This window comes from Pimephales promelas, chromosome 8 (genome assembly GCF_988280905.1).
Source record: "Pimephales promelas chromosome 8, fPimPro1.hap1.1, whole genome shotgun sequence".
Lineage (NCBI taxonomy): Eukaryota > Metazoa > Chordata > Actinopteri > Cypriniformes > Leuciscidae > Pimephales > Pimephales promelas.
The window spans coordinates 34,395,209-34,419,642 of NC_142776.1; the positions used below are offsets into that span (position 1 = coordinate 34,395,209).

The 24,434-nt window shown below is 37.1% G+C and overlaps 1 protein-coding gene across 4 annotated transcripts in view; it reads right to left on the reverse strand.

Annotated features, from left to right (window-relative positions):
* LOC120493330 (uncharacterized) overlaps positions 1 to 24,434 on the reverse strand; it is a 63,967-nt gene that overhangs the window by 27,547 nt on the left and 11,986 nt on the right. For all 4 annotated transcript variants that reach the window (XM_089134437.1, XM_089134436.1, XM_089134439.1 and 1 more), the window contains 3 exons: positions 3,817 to 3,902; positions 3,602 to 3,667; positions 3,362 to 3,511 (listed from right to left, as the gene is read on the reverse strand). In XM_089134437.1, the coding sequence (XP_088990563.1) occupies positions 3,857 to 3,902 (46 nt within the window). In that variant the 3' untranslated portion in view covers positions 3,362 to 3,511; positions 3,602 to 3,667; positions 3,817 to 3,856. The remainder of the gene's footprint in view (positions 1 to 3,361; positions 3,512 to 3,601; positions 3,668 to 3,816; positions 3,903 to 24,434) is intronic.

The window sequence follows — 24,434 nt, forward strand, 5'->3', positions numbered from 1 at the left end:
CGTGAAAAATGTACTTAAGTAAAGTAACAAAGTATTTGTACTTCGTTACATTCCACCACTGAGTATAACCAATGATAATACCGATAGGCTACTTGACTTAGAATGAGTGAGGTATGGGAGAGAGAGAGAGAGAGAAATTGATAATGCCCCTTAAAAAAAGATTCCCTTTCATTTTTTCAGAAAAAAGCTCTATATTTGACCTGGGCCTCATGGGTGGGTGTTTTTGAGCCGAAAACTTCCATTTCTGTCATGTATGTCAGATGATACGTCTTGTTATTGCACGGGGGGCTTCCCCTTGTACGCATGTTGGTGTCTGACAACTCATCTCTACCTTCAGCATGATCTGACGATACAGCAAGTGAATCATAAGACACCACAACACCATTAATGAGCTCACCGAAAGTCTCAGAGCTTCAGAGATCATTCATGATCGTACCAGTTTTACTGGTGGTGGTTGATATTTTTAGTTGGACGTTCTTGTCATGCACAATCAACTGTGAAGACAAGACAGTCAGTTAACTTGGTTAGATGATTGGACTGATGGTAGATCATAACACACACACAGGAACCCAATCTCTTTGAACTCTTCTGGTAATGGGGTGGGAGCTTCAGGTGGTTGATTAGTCATGATCTTCTGATTTCAACCAAACAACCGTCAGGATGTGAAAGTGTACCATTCCCATAATATACCCTTCAACCCACCTGTTCTTGACCTCTTTGTGTTAAGATTTAACACTTGACACCTCCGTCTACAAATATTTCGCTTGTTCTTTTTTCTGTTGGAGCAACATTATGGATTCGCAAGAGCTTGTCAATACATTTAAAAGCCAAAGGCTTCTACATGTGTCGTTTCAGCTTAAAGTTTTATACTGTATTGTTAAGAAACATCAAACAAGTTCAAATCAATGTAAAAAAGTATCTGTTTTATAGAAAGAAGATGAAAACATAAACCCCTTTTTACACCAAGAACGATAAAAATAACCATATTTGCATCCACACCAGTGGACGATATCGGTCTGTTTATTCTAAGAAAGCGCTGTAGTTTTTACATCTGCCACTTTAAATGCTCAAGCTCTGAAAGTAGGATGGATTCTGATTGGTTTTCAATGTTTTTATCATTCATCAGGAAAAAAGCATGCAGTAAGAAAGAAATGCAGAAACAACGTGTTGCAAAATCGTTTGTGAATATACAGACCTAACAAGCATTTGGATGCTTAATTGGCCACTTAAATTACATTAATGTTTTGTTTGCACTATCTTTCATTCAAAAAGGCTATTTGATTTCATATTCAGACATGCGTTGTCTGAATATTAATAATTTCATAATGCAGTAATATTCAGACATGCGTTGGATACAATGGGGAAGTAAATGGATAATTTGATCATATGAGCTGTGTCCTGTTTTCAGCCAATGAAACATGAGATTATCAGAGCCATCTGTTAATGAACATCATTTCATAATTTCTGCACAGGATGTTAAATTACCTCCTAAATTATTATAGTATGCTGAAAGACTACGAGTTTTAAAATGCTCATGCATGAAATCATCATTTACTGCAGGTTTTTGTGATTTGATCAACAATTAAAATAAAACATATTTGTTTCTGTAACATTCTGCATTCATTTTTCCAAGAAAATAGGCCAATGGATTCAATTAATTAAATGAGTGCTCTCATAATGACCACATACAACCATTCAAAAACATGTACTTCCTGTTGACTTCTGTTGAAGCAGGATAAAGGTAATTTTATTATGTAACTCTTTGGGCTTATAAACACTGACTCTAACATCAGGGTGGAAATCATGCAAATGAGACAGATGTGAAAGAAACAGTTGTAAGCGACAGGAAACGTTCCTTTTTTTATGTTAAACACAGATGGGGAGCTTCCCCCTGAGTTTCCTGTGAGTAAACTGCTAGCTCAAGTGCTACAACAGAAAGTACGTGGTGAATACTTATATATGACATTCATGTGAAATTTCCCTGCATAACTCCATTGTGTGGGCCTCGCTGACTTCTTGATGCGCTTCAAGTATTTCAGTGTGAAAAACCACAAATTTGAATCGCTCCAAGAAGAAATCGAGTCACATTTTACAAGAACATGCAAAACAATCAGGGTTATGTTCATGCATGCATTTTGTAGGCGGTCAGATCTTTAAAGGGATACTCCACTTTTTTTGGAAATAGCCTCATTTTAAAACTCCCCCAGAGTTAAACAGTTGAGTTTTACCGTTATTGAATCCATTCAGCCGATCTCCGGTTCTGGCGGTACCACTTTTAGCATAGCTTAGCATCATTGAAGTGGATAAGACCATTAGCATTTCTCAAAAAAAAAAAAAAAAAAAAAAAAAGACCAATATTTTTCCTATTTAAAACTTGACTCGACTGTAGTTACATTGTGCACTAAGAACGGTAAATGTAAAGTTGCGATTTTACATTTGTAAAGTCGCAATGATATGACGCAGCACCTGAAAATAGTCCCCAGCTTGGTAACTTCTATGGTTTAGGGGTGGGTTTAGGGATCAAGGAGTGGAGCAGGGTGGGTTTAGGGGTGGGGTTAGGGATCAGGGGGTGGAGCTGGGTGGGTATAAGGGTGGGGTTAGGGATCAGGGGGTGGAGCTGGGTAGGTTTAAGGGTGGGGTTAGGGATCAGGGGGTGGAGCTGGGTGGGTTTAGGGGTGGGGTTAGGGATCAGGTTTATAAATATGTAAGGTGGGAGGAGTTGGATCTGGATCCGACTCCTCCCCGTGGATTTCATGTTCTGCAGTGAGAACCATCTCAATGTGACTGAAGGTAGCCTATTTTCAGGCGCTGCGTCATATCATTATGCCTGTCGCACTCATGGTACGGCAGTAAAGTTTCTTGATTATTACGCAGGAATGAGAGTATGGTTCCTTGCCATATCAGCCTAGAAAATCGCAACTTTACATTTTCCGTCGGTATTAGTGCACAATGTAACTACAGAAGAGTCAAGTTTTAAATATGAAAAATATCAAAACACTTTGGTTATTTCTTTTTTTGAGAAATGCTACTGTTTTTGTCCACTTCAATGAGGCATGCTAAGCTATGCTAAAAGTGGTACCACCAGAACCGGAGATCGGCTGAATGGATTCAATAACGGTAAAACTCAACAGTTTAACTCTGGGGGAGTTGTAAAATGAGCATGTTTCCAAAAAAAGTGGAGTATCCCTTTAACTTTCCAAAAAAAAAAAAAAAAGCCTTTTAGCATCTTTAAACGTTCAGGAAACGCAGTTTGCATTTTCTGTTAAAATCGCTACCGTTTTGCATAACACTGCATCAAGAAGACGTTCCCCAGATAATTGGCTAAAGGTTTTGGTTTGTGCATGGCCTCCGGTTCCGTTACCTCTGTGAGTGATGAGTGTTTCCACAGCGCATGCCTCTCAATAGGAGGATTTCCCCTTGTTGTTCAAAGCTGCACTCATGACTCGCTCGCTCTCTCATTCCACCCCTCTCGCTTATTCTCTCGGGCCGAGGGGGCTTTTCTTCGTTTTGCCTGTGGAGAAACGGATAAAAAAGGAGGAGGAGTGGGGGATGGGTCTTTCAAGAGTGATATGACTAAACTGCAAAGGTGCAAATGTCTCACTACAGGCAGGTGGTTAGCTGCACTTCAGTGGTCTCAAAAGTGTGTTTTCAGCCCCCACGCATCTTACTGCAAAGTATAATGACGTTTGAATCATGGGAGTTGTAAAAAAAAAACCTCCAGATGCATTACAGTAATGGAAATTGGGCCTGAAATGTGGTTAATTGTCATGAAACTTTACGTCTTTTAATTCAAATTTCTTAAAGCATGAGATTCACCTGTATGCAGTTCATTTCCGTGGGAAACACATTTTCAGGATCACCGCTGGCATGTATTTCTTAACTTCTTCATCTTGTACCTACACCTGCAGAGATCAAAAGAACATGATAAGCTCTTCAACACACAGGAATGTGACAAGATACAGAACAATTTGCCAAGAGGGGATTATTCAAATTTATTTAAATAAAGGTGAGGCCAAAACAAAGATGCTGGGGAGCAGAATGTAAAGCATGTTTATGACTCAATCTGTTTAGCCTCAGGCCAAAATATACACATGATATAGGTAATATATATTTAAAGGTTTTACCAAGTAAAACTGACGTCTTTCCAAGTATCCGTGAGATACACATGTCACTGAATTAAAGGGACCAAGATCTCCTACTAAATACTGGGACAAAGTTCAGTAGTACATGATTAAAGTGCTCAGCCAAGCTTGGTTTACATTCCCGGGTGATTGATACATGTGTGTGTATGGTTGGTGGCTGACGTATCACTATGATTTCAAGGCCAGATGACTTTCTGCGGAGAGGACAAACACTAGACCGAGTTCAAATGATTGCATGTGTGTGTAGTTTGGAAGTGAATTGGATTGATCGGGTCATTGCTTGATAAAAATGCAAAAATACAAAGATTATTTTAGATCCACTCTATTCCATTCTAGGGAGTACTTTCTGAGAAGTTGGATTTCTCTTTATTCGCCATGTGGCACACAGAACCCTATCATAGAGGTTAGTCAGAACGAGTCCTTGTGACAAGAGCACATTTTGGTCAGATAGAATTCCTTGATGTCTAGATATAGTTCCTTGAATTCTGCATGCCAAATTTCAATCATGTTGCAGTAAATTAGATTTTCAGGTTATAAAAAACAACTCATTGTTCTATATTCATGCACGGCATTGCTTTTTTTTTTTTTTTTTACCTTTTAAGCACAACCACACTAAATTTAGAGAGATTTATGCTTTATAATATTTATACATTTCTAATGGGATAAGAAAAATAAAGTTAAATCATAATATCTTGAGCTATTTTGCTCCTTGTGTATATTTACCACCGTTTAGACAAGAATATAAGACAAAAGTATTAATTAAAAAGGTATTTTTTCAGTGTGATTAATGCATACTTAAATGTCATTTTGTGTCAGAATGTTTGATTTCACAGTAAGTTAAATTTGAGTATTCAAAAAAATGCTTCTTTCTTTGCATTCCCATTTTAAAAGCACCAATTCAAATCGAATTATTTTATACAAATCATAAGCAAATCAACATTTGCTGTTAGTAAAACCCCCACACAACTCATTTCACTTCTGTAATATGATGTATGTGACTTGTCAGAGTTGAATGCTCGTGTGTGTTTCTGTCACGTGTGTCAGAGGGAACATGTGTGTGGAAGATTTGTGGGAGAATGTCCTGTGACAGCAGCATGAAATGGGCTGAGTGACAGTGCACAGCTGAGGGACGTCAAAAGAGACAAAAGGACAGTATATATGTGCCGGAGTGCGTGAATGTGTAAGAGGAGAGAGTGCATCTGTGTATCTGTGTGTGTCTGCAGAGGGCCAAACCATTTCACATTCCTCAGACGCAGTTGTGTTTTGCGTGATTTATAGTTTGTCTGAAGCGGTGGCGAGTAAAAGGCATAATTACAGATCGGTCGGTACAGGATTTTTACATTTGGAAATACAAAGGGTCACGTCTGCAAATAAAAACAGATCATTCAGTTAATGACTGGCTGCAAAAGACATCTTATTTACAGAACCCTATAAATCAGCTAGGCCATATTAACCCATTCGTGCCCAGGAGCTCGATGTGTAACGTTTGGCTAAAACATTAGCATCATAGTTCACAAAAAAAGAAATTCACCCTGACAATGATGAGAGGACCAACGCCTGTGAAGAGACGACTCAACGCCTGCGATATGTTATGGCGCCGTTTTATACATAAACAATATTTATATTTAATATTTATATATAAACAATATGAATGTAAGCCAGAGGAGAACTGGCCCCCGACTGAGCCTGGGTTCTCCCAAGGTTTTTTCTCCATCCAATCTGATGGAGTTTGGTTCCTTGCCACTGTCGCCTTGCTTTTGGCGTGCTCAGTTGGGGTTATTTAGTGTTTAGCAATGTTGTTGATCTGTGTTGTACTACTTTCATGTTATCACTGTGAAGCTGCTTTGATACAATCTGTATTGTGAAAAGCGCTATATAAATAAATGTGACTTGACAATGTTCCAAACTGTAATTCTGGAGAATTTCCACAATCTTAGACCCGGTTTACACTAGTGCGTATAACTTTAGCTGTGGTTCTGCCTGGCATCAACACTACTCCAGAGTTTCTGACCCTCAAAAACGGAGACTTTTGGAAACGCTGCTGACCCCGTTTTAGTTGGAAAACTCCAGGTCACGTGTCAGTGTAGACGGGCCAAAATGGAAACTTCTTTTTTTTTTTTTTTTTTCAATTGTCTTTTTATTGATTTTAACATTTTATTAACATAAAAGAGAGAAATAATAACAATAATAATAACAATAATAAGAAAGAAAAATAAATAAATAAACAAACAAACAAACAAACAAAAAAAAAATATATATATATATATATAAGTAAAAAAATAAAGTAAATAATAATAACGTACGGCAAATTAGATCAAATCAGTCCATGGTAAAATGGAAACTTTTGAAAACAAAGGCGTGACTACCTTGATTGGGTATTCTGGATCATTGCGTATCCTTCACCGATTCGTCAAGTCCCTACCCAACCCGTTCTCATCCCAAGACGTCGTCTAACTGACGCTTTTGACCATACGTCAACATCCGACGTTTTAGGGCACCCTTTAACATCAGTTAGATGACACTATCTAACCCTACCCCTACCCCAGACCTAAACCTGAGTCATCTAACTGACGCTAAAGGTAAAGCGCCCTAGAATAGCGTCATCTAACTGACGTTAAAGGGTGCCCTAAAACATCGGAGGTTGACGTATGGTCAAAAACGTCAGTTAGATGACGTCTTGGGATGAGAATGTGTTGCCCTATCATATGACCATTACGCTACTGGAACACGACAATACCAGCCTTGACGACCATGTAAACAATAACATGGAGGCTAGAACTACAAGCTTTGCTGACTTTGTTGTCCATACAGTTAAACTCTGCATTTTATAACACTGCAGCTGTCTATATCGAAAAATGCAAGCTATTATTAGAGCAATCGGCAACAAACGGGAACGGTTTCCGCTTGTACTTTTGTCACATTTGTGGTCATGTGACTTGCATTTTCGGTCATGTAGTGTGGACGGAGATTGCTTTTGAAACGCCAGTATGGACGAGGATCATTTTCATATTTAAAACGTTGTGTTAAAACAAAGATGCACTGTTAACAGGTCATATTAAGAAAAGGTTCTAAGTAGAACTAATAGTTTCAGATTTAGAACGTTTTTAGGCGTTCCCATCATGAGATCATTTAGTTTTAATCAAGTTTTTATTTTGGATCATTTTCTGAATTTACCAGCTCATAAACATACTTTATCACTAGAAAATCTGTAAACCATGAAAGTATTATGCAATCAATTAAGACATTTAGAAAACCTCTCGGGCATAAAGCATTTTGGATCTTTTTAATTTCGTTAAATTCAAATGAGTGTTTACAGGCTATTCTTTTGAAATTCTCAATTTGTGTTCTACAGAAAAAATAGCATCACATGAGTTTGGAAAGACACGTAGCTGAAGTAAATGAATGATCTTTGGGCTAACAAATGAATGTTTTCATGAGTTCAACACTTAAAGTTTCATGCTATGTTGATGTTACAAACTTTTCTTATCTGAGTCTAGATGTAATCAGTGTGGTCCTGAATCAGGTTTTACAAACAGTTTACAGTTTATCACACGACTGCCAGCTGAGATACGTCAGGAATCTAAAGTTCACTGAACCCTCTTTGTGCAGTAATGAGGATCCATTAGCACGTAACTCGACACTGTTCTTGGATCAGAGGCAGCAGATGCTGATGTCTTTACATGGCTATTAGCAGGAGGGGTAATCTGCACTCTCGACATTAAATGAAATTAAGAAGAGCTGAAAACGGGAAAACTTGTTTAAAAACAGCATATGCTGTGGTATAGATGCTGGTCCTATAGACTTCATAACTAGATATCCAGTAGACTTCCTAGGTCAACCAGTTTCATCTGAGAGACATTGCTGGCTAACTTCACCAGTATGGTTATGGTGGTCAACAAGCTAGACCAGCACCAATCCGCCATGCAAATGTAACAGACGTAGGCCGTGTAAACCTCACTCCCCTAATCTCAAGAAGAGCTCTAGCGACTGCTACCTTTAGCAGTCTTCTCTCGTGGTTCGAAATGGGGAAACAAAATCAGTCTTTAGTTATCGGTATCCCGAAAAGAATACTGAGACAATAAAATATTTATTCAGTAATGGACAGTAGCAATAGAAAATAGTTACATATAATTAATGAATTAAATGACAAAATAGGACCTGATCTGTCTCATATTATATGACTAATATAGTCAAAGTGATTATATATATGATTAAGAACATAAAGCACATTTCCAAGTTTCCTGATTAAACATTTTTATAGCATATTAAAGACTTGCAGTGTATGAGTTGGGAAACCTGATTATAAAGATCTTGGTAACCAATCACTCTCAACATTTAAATATGAACTAGAGCACTCATTTAATCTCTTTGCACTGTTTCTAGAAATTGTGTTTAAAACCCATCTGTACACAGAAGAGCACTTGCCACTTTCTGAGTTTTGACCTCCCCCTGTTGGAGAAGTGTATGCTTGAGCATGTCACTCAGGACTGAGGTCAGGAGGTGAGGTCACTCCTTAAGGAACCAACCAAAGAGCAAAGACAAAGGGCCGCCTCCTTTAAAAGACCAAAGGAAAGGAGACGAGAGCCAGACAGATCCACTATCTGAGGTTTTAAAAGAATAAAGTGCAGCCTTTATCAAGTGTACCTAAAAGACAATTCGTCTTCGACAACTTCTCAAACAAAGAGCTCACATTGATGAAGTAGTCAGGCAGCATGAATCAAAAGCATTGAAGCTGATGACATCTTTTCTTATCTTTTAAACCCCCTGAATTGGGAGTTTAGTGACATTTAAAGGTACATTGCCCAATGTTTTCCTCTCCGTTTAAATGAGCATGATCAATACACTTTTGTAAGAGCAGTTCTAAACACACTTGAGGTAGGCTCTCAAAATTGTCTACACATGTACTGCAATATCAGTAATAACTTGCTTAATTACTTGGTTAGGGCTGCAATAGTCATCGAATTAAACTTATGGTTGGTGGATGAATCATGAGAACCACAAAGAAAGTTCTGCATGCGGTTCATTCATTCTAAGAATCCTTCCGAGCGTTTCACTTCAGAGAATTTGCATTGAGGTCATAATTTCAACTTCATTATTGAAACAAATGAATTGATATTATGGTACATAGCAGGTAAAGCTTACGTTAACATATAAAGGTCAAGAAAAATAAAAGTATTTTGCTTAAAGAAATAAAATTTAAAGACCATCAAGGTTATTTTTATGATAGTTAAGTACATTTTAACAGAAATTCTTTCACACATTTTTATTATTGTCACAAAAATATGAAAACCTTTTCTTTTTTGTCTCTTTCTCTTGTAAACACTAATAAGGCAATAATTAACATCCGTTTTTTAAAGTTAATAAGCTCCACAGATGAATTTCATTTAACTCTAAATCTTGGTTTTACTACACAAGCATGTTAATTGCACTAACTTGAAATTTTGAGTAAGCTAACTCATACAATTTGATTGATTCCTCCCCCTTCCTGTGGTCCGTGTGTCCAGTCCATAAATACACAAGTGAAATTTATAGGGGACATGCTACGAGAGTCTCTCAGTACTCACACTGCATCTAATATGTACCTGTCTTAAAATAACTTGGAGTGGTTCAGAGTCACACGTCATCACTACAGAGGGCGGACCACAATAAGACAGTGTCAACCTTTGAGAGCATGTATGGTAACACTGAATACATCCCTAGATCTTAGTTTGTGTCACATTATGTGTGCTGATGAACTGTCACCTTGTTCCCCTTGGAGAGAAGCTCCTGTCCAAACAAAATCTGTGTCCCTTTCGGATGTCGTTTCTCTTAACACTGTTGAGATAAACGAGAGAGGGAGAGTGATGGAGGAGACAGAAGGGAAAGTCAAGCATGAGCGCTTCAGGAGTGACCCTTTAATGAAGCAGCTCTGATCACCCTCACAGACGCTGAGCGAGCTGCAAGCAGAATGACACATTTAACACTTTTTTTTGCGTAAACATGCAAACGTCCACACCATGAGGCCAAGATGTTGCTAGTTGGTTCCTAAGATATTATGAAAGTTCTTTTAGCATGTTGATATGTGGTTCCTAAAGCTGTACTAGGTCAGTGCTTACTGGACCATTGCCCAAGTCTGTGATATTCTGGAGTCTATGTAACCGGTCCTACTCTACCCACTCCGAGCGGGATTCGAACCTAACAAGGATGCTAAAGACTGCAGTCTCTAGCGTCAGTCGCTAATGCACCTCTTGAGGCCAGGGGAGTGAGGTTTACTCGCACAACTCTTACAGTTACACTCACCACCTTAATCCTCACTCCTATCCGGGTCACGGCACCAAATGTGACCTGTCCTATTCGAACAACTCCAAGTGGGGCATTTACGCTGTTTGGGTGGCGGATGCGCTAACAAGGATCCTTGGTCGCCTTATGAGGCCAAGGGAGTGAGGTTTACTGATATTTAGATATGGCTCACGTCTCTCCTTCAATGCAATTCTGTGGAACATTTTTCATTTTATCAACATGTTTGTTGTTTTACCTTGAGTTGAATACTTAATTTTCGAATAATAAGACCGCAAGTACGAGTATAGTAATATTGACTTATGGCGCTTTTCCAGTACCAGCTCGACTCGACTCGACTCGCTTTTCGCTCCGTTTTCCATTACAGTCAGTCCCGCCACAAATAGTACCCGGTCGTCATAGCGATGCCTTTTGTTCCTCGTTGCAGTCTCGCAGGATCCTCTCTTCGGCCACCAAACAAAGGAAAGTCTGCACCTCCTCGTTTGGCCACGGCATATTCTTCCGAGTAGCCATAATAATAGTAGTTAGTTTAGTAACTATCTCTGGCCAAACTATTTAAAAATAGCGGGGTTATTCTGGATAATCTGGCGCGTGTAATGATGACGATTCTCTCTGACCAATCAGCAGTCGGCATTGTTTTTTCGTGACATTTTAGTATCGCCTTAGCTCGCTCAGAACCTCGCCGGAGGTGATACAAAAAAAAGTACCCGAAAGCAGGTACAGGTACAAGTTTTACACAGTGGAAAACCAAACAAAGGCGAGCCGAGTCGAGTCGAGCTGGTACTGTGTAGTGGAAAAGCGGCATTAGCAAACACCAATAAAACTCCCAGAACACTCCAAAATATGTAAATGACAAGAAATGACAAGAATGTTTAAACCTTCCAACATCAACTTCCTGGACTCCAAGACCCTCGTCACGATAACCGCATTGGAAACTTCCTTGCAGGCCTGTAGTTCAGTGGTGAGACAACAGAAAGCAGCCCACAATGGTAACAAAAATAAACATCTCCACATATATGTGTGATTTCCTTTTAGTGTAGGCTTTTGCCGTAATACGTAGGCCCTTTGTTCTTTGCTGTGTAAGTTTTGTCTCATAAACCACAGACAAGTGCTCTATTTTCATTCATGTCTTCTCGCCAAAGTGGTGCAGAAGAAGCATAAATTGACTTTCTAAAAGAAAGTCGGAGACCATGAAATATTAAGCACAAGTACTTATTGTTTGTCTGTAAAATGCAGTATGTTCAAAGGACGTCGTTTGTAGTGAGTCGGGTCTTGTCTTCACACATTTTATAGATGGCTGCCAATTCTCTCTCATGCTTTACAACAACTATGTGTGAACGCATAGAGAGACACAGCCAAGATGAAAGAGGGGCTTGCGTGAATTGATCTGTGGTGTGAAAAACTGTGTGAGGGGTCTTAGGGTATGTGCATTCATTACGACAGAAAAAAACGGCCCCCTTCTAATGAATTCCCCTCCTTTTAAATGCCAATCTTATTGTAACATCATACTCGGCACACTTGATCCAGAGCATTTCTGCTCTTTTAAATACTGTACTTTTACCGCGACTAATGCTGTAACTGGTAATTTTACTCTATCTAGGTCGAGCAGAGGAGGATGGGTGTCCTTTTTGAGCCATTGTTCCTCCTACAGTTTCTTCATAACTCTGTGTTTTCCCTCACATCTGTTAAGACCAATTTACAGCAAAACCAGGTTCAAAAGTCAGCATGATAATGCCCTACATTCAGTAAATTTGCACATTTGACTCACTTTATTGTAAAATATGCCCCGTGTCCCCGACAATGCATACATCATAAAACTAGTACCTAGACTTTGACTAAACCATATAAAACATTTGATATGAAAATGATTGGCATCATTAACATATAGATTCAAATTTTGTACATTAAATTGAGTCATTTTCCCCTATTTTTCATATAGTTACAAAGCAATACTCTAATTAGAAAGCGAAAAGTCCATTATTATCATATTTAATTTAAAAGTTTCCTAAATCCACAGGTAAAACTGATGTGTCTGCATAATACAACAGCACTGATCTATGACAGAGCGAGGTCACATAGTAAAACTAAATTCATCCAGAATTAACGTGTAACCGCAAAGCCACAAAAAAACAGGAAGTACTCTCTTCGCTGACAGGAAGTGGGTGAAAAGCAGAGGTATAAACATATGCAAATACTTTGCTGCATGTGTATGAACATTTGGAGGTATATACGAATTCGTGTGTTAGATGAGAACTAGTTGTTGCATTCATCTGGTAAGATTGAAACTTACATACTACTAGTGTTGCAAGCTAAATCTGAGAACCTCTCAGCCACATCCTCTTTCCTGATACACCTTTGCCTGTAGCATTATTGGTCTCATAGTGTACATATCCTTGTGTAGTCATTTCACACACTTTTTGTTCAGTATTAAATGACAATAATTAAGCACACATTACTATTGCCATCCCTCATGTGTAGGTTCAGGGATTTATACAAACACCTAAGCAATCTCATCTTACACCATTTGTTGAGGATGGGTGTGCTGTTATTTACGTAAAGTGCTCAACTTTACGATTTGACCTAACAGGTGATAAAACGTATAAAAGGGGGCGAAAAAACCCAGATAACCACCAAGAACATCTCATAGCTGCACTGCAACGTTTCTGGCAAAGACTCAAAGCATTCTAGGAACTGCACACAATAGCATTAGCAACTGCATAGCAACGCACTGACAACCAACCAGAACACAATAGCAACTGCATAGCAACAACCTGGCCACCGAGAACATCTTATCAACAATCTAGTAACGCTTCTGTGGCAACCCCCCAGAAATCCCTAGCAATTGCACAGGCCACCACCCAGAACACCCTAGCAACTGCATAGCAACAACCTGGCTAAGAATACTTTATCAACTGTATAGCAATGTCTTGACAACCACCAAGAACGTTATAGCAACTTCATAGCAATCATTCAGAACACAATAGGAACTGCATAGCAACAACCTGGCTAGTAAGAACAGCTTATCAACTGTATAGCAACACCCTGGCAACCACCAGAACACCCTAGCAATTACATAACAACACTCTGGCAACTCAAAACATCCTAGCATTATTTGAACATGTGAAAAATGATATGTTTTATTATTATTAATTATTATACAATTATTAATATATATTAATTTATTTAAACTACAACTCCATCAAGACTGTCATCATGAAAGTAGGCAAATGAATTCCCCTCAGCCAACACAACTGTGTCAATGTGTGCTCCTTGCTGCTCCTTGTCAAAACAGAAGAGAGATTTTCAAAACGATCTGGTTAGTCTATTGTGTTTACACTTTTGAGTCACAGCACAGCTCTATGGCTAAGGCATAGCCCTCAAGCGTTACAATACACACGGATCCTGTTTTGATCTCCCATTAGCCAGCTGTTGAGTAAAGGGGATTCTCTCTCGTGGACGCCACTTTACCTGTGGCAAGATATCGCCAACGCCTTAGCAATGGATATCTTGACCTATTGTATTTTACAGTCCTTAGGTCTGGATAATTTGCCTCTTAATGCTCAACTGTTACTCACATTGTGTTCTTGTACCTTATCTACATTCTATAATAATATTTTACAACTGATGTGCTGTTGTTCTAAGAATTATAACTCAACAGAGTCAGATGCTTTCTGTTGTTGTCCTTATCTTATTCTAGCTGGTTGCTTATGCCGCATTGTAAATTAGTGTGTCATATCGTTGTCACTGTGCTAACACGATAGTGTTTCAGATGCCTCTGGCCAGTGGAGATATAGATAACTAAAAACCTTTGTCCTCAACTGATTCTTTAAAGGAACAATCACACAAAAACGAAACATTTACTCACCCTCGTGTCATCCCAAAACTGACTTCAGTAGAACACAAAACCACATATTTTTTTTGAAGAATGACTCAAATATGTTTGCCAAAATGACAATACAACAAACAGAGAAAATTTGGTCATTTGACTGACAATTGGTGTTCCTGTGTCACGCCAAGTTTGAGTACACAAAGCACAAAATGAGATTCAAAAGCATAGATTATCAGTGAATAATGACTAAAAAGGACATACTTTATATGTTACTTTATGTATTATATATATATATATATATATATGAAATAAATTCTACATTAATACTGTAAAAGAATAACAAAATCTGTAAAAAAATAATTTAATTAAACATATATATATATATATAGTTCATTGTTAGTTCATGAAATCTAATGCATGGACTGTTAATGTATACATAATAACATGTACTTTTTGTGTTTTTTTGGTCCCTTTTGGAGCTTGAAAATATAAATCACCACTTTCACTATGTGAATAAGTGCAGCATTCACATTCTGTCTTCTTTCATGCTTCACAGGTTTGGAACAACAAGAGGGTCAGTGAATGGTGACAAAATATCATAAATATGAATCTAATCAATAATCAGTGTGTGCTTCGAGGGATTTGCACTTCTGCGGCTGCTGGAGTGGATTACTCAAGCTTGAGCTGTGTGGCGGTTTAAACTGAGGTTTATAGTGAAAAGACAAACACATGATGGGCTCATAAACACCCCAGCAAGTGTGATCAGGGACACATGAGAGCATCATAGACTGATTTTACTGGGGCATATTAAAAGGACCAAATTGGGCAAAAGTCACTGAAAGAAATGCTCATGCAGACACATTGACCCGCCAGCAAACTGAGGTGTGAGCTGAAAGACTTTGCAAGGAAACAGGTCAGAGATAACACGCCTATGATGGGAGTGAAAGTGTGTGTGCTGCTGTGGCCTTAAAGGATGTGGGTGTGTGTGAGAAAAGCATATTTGCCATGTAAATAAAACAATAAACACCTGACAAACTGCTCTTGACCTTTTCCTGATTTTGTGAGATTACGACTTGTGGCATGACGGTGAAAACACGCATTTCCAAACAGTCACGAGACAACGAACACTGTTATCAGCAAACACATCCCGCAAAGTTTCTCAATCCCAAATCCTTTTCTTCTAAAAACCGGTTTCAGACCAAACCCTAGTACGTTGAATACAAGTTGGTACTGCTCACACCAATCAAACACACTCCCACAGAGGCTGGAATTCCTCGAACCGGATTCAGATTGGTGCAAAGCCAAAAACAAACCATCAAAGTTCTGTTAGTACATGCCATCCTAGAGCTTTGAATGCCTCCAAGCCCAGTTTTCCCGTCCTCTTTCATGTCTTTCCCACACTTTTTTTTGTTGGATTGGGGGGTCTGAGTGATTCATGGTTTCGGTGAGCCTGTTCTGCATGATGTACATTCAAATCCCACACACACACACACACACACACACACACACACACACACACACACACACACACACACACACACACACACACACAAAAAAACATGGAAGTATAGCATTACATCTGTGATATCTTCTAAGGGTATCTCTTTAAAAGCATATGTAGGCGGAAGTTGCGCTCATTTTACCTATTACAACCAAACTTTCCCCCAGCTTTTACTTACAGTTATCTGACCTTAAACTTTATAATCTTGTCTATGCATTTGAACTCAGCTTAAAATTCTGTTTATTGATATTGTTTTTATATTTTTTATACCGGGGGTGTCCAATCATGTTCCTGGAGGTCTTCCTTCCAGCAAAGCTCAGCTCCATCCCTGATCAAACACAACTGAAGCAGCTCATTAAGGTCTTCACGAGCTCTTGATAATTACAGACATGTGTGTTTGATCAGTGTCAGATCTGAACTCTGCAGGTAGGAAGATTACCGGGAACGGGATTGGCTGAAAGATGTGTATTAAAAACGTTTAATGCATAAGGTACCAGTCAGTTTAATCATGTTCTATATTCAAGGAGTAGTTCACTTTAAAAAAAAAAAAAAAAAAACTTTTGCTGATAATTTACTCACCCCCATGTCATCCAAGATGTCCATGTCTTTCTTTCTTCAGTCGAAAAGAAATTAAGGTTTTTGATGAAAACATTCCAGGATTTTTCTCCATATAATGGACTTCAGTGGGAACCAAATGGTTCAAGGTCCAAAAGACACTTTCAGTGCAAACTGCAAACTGTTCAAAGGGCTTTAAACAATTCCAGACGATGAATAAGGGCCTTAGCTAGCGAAATGATAACTCATTTAAAGTTTAAGTTTTATAAGCTCAAATGCTCGCCTTGCTCTGTTCTGTGATGCACGCTCGTTGCAATTTGTATTGAAACTGTCTTTTGGACCTTGAACCGTTTGGTTCCCATTGAAGTCCATTATATGGAGAAAAATCCTGGAATGCTTTCATCAAAAACCTTCATTTCTTTTCGACTGAAGAAAGAAAGACATGGACATCTTGGATGACATGGGGATGAGTAAATTATCAGCAAAAGTGAACTACTCCTTTAACATAAAATTTGCTACCCATTGCAGAACCAAAATAGTTTATATTACAAAAGTAAACAAACCTGAGAATTATCAGTATTAGTAATGAATATTAGACCTGCATAAGACCAACAATTTGCAAAATGACTGACATAACCCACCAGTTGAGAATCCAAATCAATTTCCAATCCAAATCAAGATTATAATTTTATGGTAAACTGTTCAAATATTAGTGCAAATTAAATGTGCACTGAGTAATTTCTAGTTTGTTGGTACGCACTGTTGTGCTGTTCAATAGCTGATATGAAAGTGGTATTGGACTTACACCTCACATGATTGCAGCATCATGCAATAGTCGAAAGATTTTCGAAGACTGATCCACCAATCAAAAAAGCCGCTGTTATCATTATATAGCATAACGCATTGTAAAATATGTAATCAAGCCAGCCTTCCCATGCTTTCAAACTTCTAATATTCTTTCATATTTTGAAATAAACTTGAATTGTTTATTGCACTGTTTTGCAATAAATTGTTTCTTCATCCCAGTAGTCATTAGTTTTATTACTGCGTCTTTTATGATTCAGTTACGTCATTTCCAAAGTAGGGGAATGAGAAAAAGAGCCCGAGGGTTTGAAGTGAAAGTAAGACACTTTCCTGCTGTGGTTTACAAGGGTTAACTGACAAATGAAGACTGGTATTACATTCATCCTGTTCGCATTCAAACTAAATTAATTCAGTTGCTTAAGCAGTTAAATCATCGTTCATGGTACCTATGCAGAAAATGACACTCATTCAACTCAGTAATAGCACTTTAAACTGTGACTCAGAGAAACCACAAATGCTGCATTCATCCCACCAACCCCTCCCACTCCAACACAAACCACTGCATGCCCTTCACCTGAGTGTGTATCTGTTAAAGCACAAAGCAGTCACTTCACCTGGGTCTGTACTGTACATGATGCTTGCCTGATTATACTCTAATAGAAAGAAATATTTCTCTATTGAGTACAGTTCTGTTTTAAAGACTAACAACATATAGAAAGCCATAAATTATCAAATTCTATCATCATAGAATCCAATACAAGACTGAGTTAGGATGTTCTGCATAGTATAAACACAGTTTATTAAAGTGTGTGATTAATTAGTGCATTTAATGAAACTCAAACGTTTTTGAGTCACACAAATCACATATAATTGGTTACACACATTACGTACTTATAACTAAATGAAAAACACTTTTATATGAACTTAGTCCAGTCTTGTTATCATCAATTAAAACTAATCAAAAAGATCTGTTCAATGAAACAAAGCTTAAATAAATTAAAACATAAATATCAGATGAAAAACTTGTCTTTGCAACTAACTGAAATAAGTCTGGGTTGAATTACTAAAATTACTAACTGAAATAACTAATCAAAGTAAATCCATTTGGGAAGAAAAACTAAGAAAGAACGTCAAAAATGACTAAACAAATTAAAATGTTAAAAATAAAAGCCAATTCAAAATAAATGATAAAAACATAGTATATGTAGACAAGTTAGTTTTATTAACTATTTTAGCTTAAACATTACAACCACTCCTTGAGAAATGCAAATACTCGCCCACCTTTACCACAGGTTCTCTCTCTCTCTCTCTCTCTCTCTTTCTACCAGTTGGAAATACATCATCTCCTATTCACACCCTCATGTCTTTCCTATGGGAAATTCTTGCTCTACTAGGGATATCAGTTAATCCAATTGAACGTAATCCAACTAAATTATCTGCACTTTGCTATTATCCAACGTAGAACTGGGAGAGGCCGCGGTTTATATGTTTGCTAAGGCCTGAGGGGTTAGTTATTTCACAAATGACATGAAATAACAGTAAGAGTATCCAAAAAGCACACACACACTGTGTGTGCAGAGCAATACACATACAGGATTCTGCTGGTGAAACAAGCCCGTGCAGCTCAGCACTGAATCACACATTCCTAATGAAGCTTGATCTGTGAGAATAACCTTTCACTCGCTTTCTCACTTCCCGTGCACCATACCTCATTCCCAATCTCTCTGCATCATCCTCTGGAGTTATGCATTTAAAACAGCGCCATGGTAATATTATGGTACATGTCCAAAAATATGATATCATCATTGTATCATGTGTAAAAGAAGTCAGTCCTTCAGAGCTAGGGACTCGTGTCGTCTTCCAGCTGTTAGTCTCCGTTTGACCCAGTGACCATTGACTGCATACATTTGCCTTTACTGTTTATTTAAGCTGTTTATATGGTTAAGATGACTTCCCTATACACACTGTCAGATGATTCAGCCTGCACACTAACCTCAGCAGCCTTCACGCTAAATAAAGTTACACCCTCACAATACTCAAACATTACAGGATAAGATCTAGAACACACCTTAAATAAAATAAAATGAATATATTAAAACTAAATGCATTAAATGATCCCATGATGGAAACCCCTAAGGTTCTATTTGCACCTGACAGAACCCTTTAAAGTTCTATATAGAACCTTTTCTTCTAAGATTACACTATTCTGAGGTCTAAACTGAGTGCCAGAGGACAGCAGGGTTGCAATAAATTGCAACTAACTGTACAAAAAATAACATTAAACCAACACAAAACAAAAATAAATAGCATTTAAAAGTTTGGGGACAGAGAGATTTCTTTTTAAAATAATAAAAGGATGCATTCATTTGATCAAAAGTGTCATTAAAAAGACAAAATATTTGTATTTCAAATAAATGCTGTTCTTTCAAACTTTCAATTAATCAAAATATCCTGAAATGAATGTAACAAAATTGATGAAATGATTTGGAAAAAATGAATTGAATTGAAAAAAAATGATTTCTGAAGGATCATGTGACACTGAAGACTGGAGAAAATCAGCTTTGACATCAGGAATACATTTTAAAAATATATTCAAATTTTGAATTGTACTGTATTTTGATCAATTAAATGCAGCCCTGGTGATCATTAACAACTTATTTAAAAAATCCTAAATATTCCAAACTTTTGAACAGTAATAAATGCCTTTTAAAGGAAAAAGATAATGCATACTGCATTGTTGTTAATGCTCAATGCTATGAATGCAATGAACACAGACAGGTTGTGCAACATCTCATCCTCCAAATCTATGAACAAAACTACATGGTAAATAGCACTTCTGCTGTGGTTCATGCGTTTACACAACTGTCAATTTTTATATTACTACCGATTAGGCAATTGCAAATTACTGAACGGACCTATGCAGTGAATGGCAATGTGTCATATTTAAAGTCATCACTCATGCATGATAAACATCATTAAATTGGAATTTATAATTTGTCATTGCTTTGCACACTGATTTGGATAGTAAAGACTTCCCAGTTTAAGCAAATGTGAACTGTGCTTTCATAGAAAACAGCTGGTCAGAGGTATCACCAAGACGTCCGTCGAGTGAACTGAGAGTTGTTAAACTAGAGTTCAGTTGCATCAAGATTTGTTTACTTTAGTTAAACAATGAAAGCTGTCATTCTTAGACAGATATGCATGTAAATTCATGAGCAGGATATTCAAAGCACTTACTCAGCACTGTAAAAAAAAAAAGACTGTTTAAATACTTCATTAAACCACAGTAGTGAGCTGGCATTGCCTGCTTTCTGCATGCCTGACTCTTAAAGGAACAGTTCACACAAATTAAATCATCCTCAGTCATCATCCACTCACCCCCACGTCACCCCAAACCGGTTTGATTCTTTCATTTCTTGGATACATGAAACAAAAATGTTCTGCAAAGTGGCTGAAATGGATTTGTATTGAAAAAGAAGTCTAGATATTGACAAAGCACGGCAGGGGTCTTCCTTAACAACTACAGAAGAAATTTGTTTACATCAGTCTTGTTATGGTTAAATAAAACTAAAAATCAGTAATTGAAATAAAGATGAAATAAACGATAATGTTTATTTCATAAATGGAAACGAATTTGACAATACACTTGGGTATTGGTGGAATAGATCTGTTATAGAGCAAGTACAGCGGCCCGTTTCAATAAGGAGGTTCAACCAACTCTGAGTTAAAACTTGAACTCTGAGTTGACTTACCCTGAGTTTTCCGTTACAGAACAGATGAAATGAGTTAAGCGAACCATTATCAATGGAGCGCAGATATTATGAGTCACCATGGCAACAGCACCTGACAAAAAGAGGTCTGCATATTTCTCACCGGCAGAACTGTTTTAGCTTGGGAGAAAATAGTTCCTCGAGTCAATGCTTAAGTTTAAATGTTAATTACTGTTATAAAGTGTTGGGTGTAAAAGTAATCTAAATACAGTAATTCTGTAATTTAAAGAAAAAATCTGATGCAATTGTATTAAATACTGCGTAGACTATATAACAATTCTGTTTAAAACAATAGTGGATTTAACATACATCTATTTTTAATGTTACCTTCTCCCTACACACTTTGGTGCATTCAAGAATGATTGATTCAATTGTATATTGTTAATTTGAAAGCATTTAAGTGCAGTTTCTTGATTCTCCTTGTATTGTTCTAGTGGTTGAGGTTCGAAACGCAAAACGGAGCTGCAGCGTTTCTAAACTTCTCCGTTTTAGGTCTTCGTTTTTTTCCGTTTTAGTCTGGACGGGAGGTGCAAACGTCGCAAAAGGTGTCCGTTTTTTAAAGAAAACACAGTAGTGTGGACGGGGCCTTACTCTGCATTCTCAGGTTTGACATACCTCCCATTCTGAAATGGAAAACCCAGAGTTTCCCTCATTTCAGGGTTAACTTACTCAGTTTTCACTTAAACGCCTTTCTGGAACGGCCCCCAGGACCAATACATACACAATACACTGCTGTGAGAAAATAAGACATGCAGCTACTGTACAATATAATGTACATGAACTAACCATAGTAGATCTATACAAGTGGGGCTGAAGGTGGAGGGATCCTGAAAACACACCGCAAATTGCTACATCAAAAGCAGACCAAGTATTTGAAAGTTGAGCAGCGAGCTCATTGGCTGTTGATACAGCAGGAACCAATCAGCTGCGCGATGTGATTGCAAGAGGATTGAGTTTGATCAGCCAGCACTATCTAAAGTTTCATGACAGAACTTTGCATAAATGAAAAAGATAAATAACACTAAAATAACAATCCTTGATATTAAATTATACTAAAGATACAAAAATGCATGCTTTTTAATCAGTGTACGCAAATTATGCCCAGATGTTTAGTAAAGTAACCATAATGCTAATACTTCATCATAGAGAATGTAGTGTGAACTTTGGACATAAAACATTTTTACATTATCACTATTTCTTTCAGAATGTGTAAAAATGTGTAAAAAAAAAAAAAACGAGGATCTTACAGCCATTTATGAAATTTATGATTAACCAGACAAGTAATGATTGACCTAACACTGTGAGAGAGGGAAGGTGTTAGTAGGCATCTCTAATAGAGCTCTGGACTTTGAAGAAGCCGGCAGCCAATCAACTACGCAGGTCCTTCAGATACGTAATCTGGCCTATCTCACAATACAACTCAGAATAGCTCCAGCATGATGGGAAAATATGTCCTCATACACACATGCATATGTGCAAGATTGAGCGACAGACAGACTCTAGAGAGTGAGGCAACAGCATGTAACATAAACCAAATGACCTGCTTCTGCCACCATCTATCTGACCTGCAGTTAAATGACTAAAACTAGACAATATTCATTAGACCTCATTTAGATGTTTTAAATCTACTGGTTGCTTTTTTTCATAAAATGACAACAAATGGCACAAAAATGCACCAAAGCAGGGGTACACATGACTCTTGCACTATATTCTGAGTATTATAACAGAGTGAAATTTAAAGGAGTAGTTCACTTTAAAAAAAAAACTTTTGCTGATAATTTACTCGCCCCCATGTCATCCAAGATGTCCATGTCTTTCTTTCTTTTTTAAACAGTTTTTTTAAAAGTGAACTACTCCTTTAAGTCACTGAAAATCTGACTCTCCTTGGTATATTCACGAGATCTCATGAAAGAAATTCCAATGCTTGATTTGTGAAAAAAACATCTCAAACCTATCCAATAAATTGGTTTAATTCCCTTCATGTTAGGAAGGGAATTAAAGGGACTTGAATTTTTAAACTAATATATATTGATGTCTCATTTGCTTTTCACAATATTTTTTTAAAGCAGGGCTGAAGCACATGCTACAGTATAACAAATATTAAAAATATATTGCTCTAGTCCTACATAAGGTTAAATAAGTTATAAGGATATAAATTGCTATACACACAAAGTAAACACAAAAATACTTTAATTTAGTAACAAGTATGCTTTCTGTAAATACACTAAAACTTCACTAAAACTATGTTTGTTTTTAGCATATTTCTAAAAGTGTAATTAAGTATATATTTATTAGCATTGCATTTCTAGTAAAACATTTTTAAATATAATTAAAATATGTTGGTATTTAGCATATTTCTTGAAAATGTAATTAAACACCAATATAGTTCTAGTACACTTTTTAGAAACATATTTAAAGCATGATTGTCATTAGCATATTTATTAAAAATATAATTAAGCATACATTTATTACCAATGTACTAATAATATACTTTTTAAGAAATACATTAAAAGTATGATTTTCTATAGTGTTTTTCTTAAAAGTGTATTTAAACATATATTTATTACCAATGTAGTTCTAGTATACTATTTAGAAATAATACTAAAATGCAATAAAATACATTTTTAGTAAACTTTGTCGTAAATACAACATTTGTATTTCAAATATATTTTTAATACATTTAATACAACGTCTTTTTCACCTGGGTGGTCTAGTTAATCTTGTTTAAAATTGCTCTGATATTTCGTTCACAAACCAGTTCAATTGACAGACTGGAGTTTTTCTCTCTTTTTTAGCTTGAAACAACAGTCCCTGTTCTTGTTATGTAAATGATAACAGAATGATCATTTTTGGGTAGCCTGATAGTCATATTCATTGTCAGGCAAACTCAGCGAATGACTCTATGATGTAGGTCAGTCATCAAACTGGCTATGATCAAAAAGTCTGTGTTTTTTTACCAGCTTTCTGACTTGACACACATCATGAAGGGCTAGAGCTAGAATGAGACTGTGAGTGATGTCATTGGCCAGAACCAACATGATAAGTTCAACAGATGCTCTTTTCACATGATGGCATATGGTAGTTGTGTAATGGTAACTATACCTAGAGTGTGTGTATTAGTAGCCTACATTAGCCTTAATTTTTTAGCAAGCTGTTATCACATACATGAACAGACACTGTCTGGCATTCTCCCAGTTTCATCATGACATGGCGTTCTACTGATAAAGGTTCATTTTCAATTGATGAAATAGCAGTGTCTCTCTGACATTGTCGTGGCCATTGATCAATGTTCTTGGTACATGACATTCATCCAATCATGGTACAAAGGTCAGGACAGAATGACTATTAAACAATGACCTACTTTGATTTGTTTTAGTATGGCATGGAAATAGGGTCAATAAACTTGTTTTGGGTTATAAAGCTACAGATTGTTTTTGAACAAATCAATATTTTGTTTGATTCAGCAAAGAAGTGACAAGAACTTTAACACTGTTACAAAGGAACATTGACATTTTCAGCTTTGCCATCACACATGTGCTGCGAAAAAGAAAACGGTT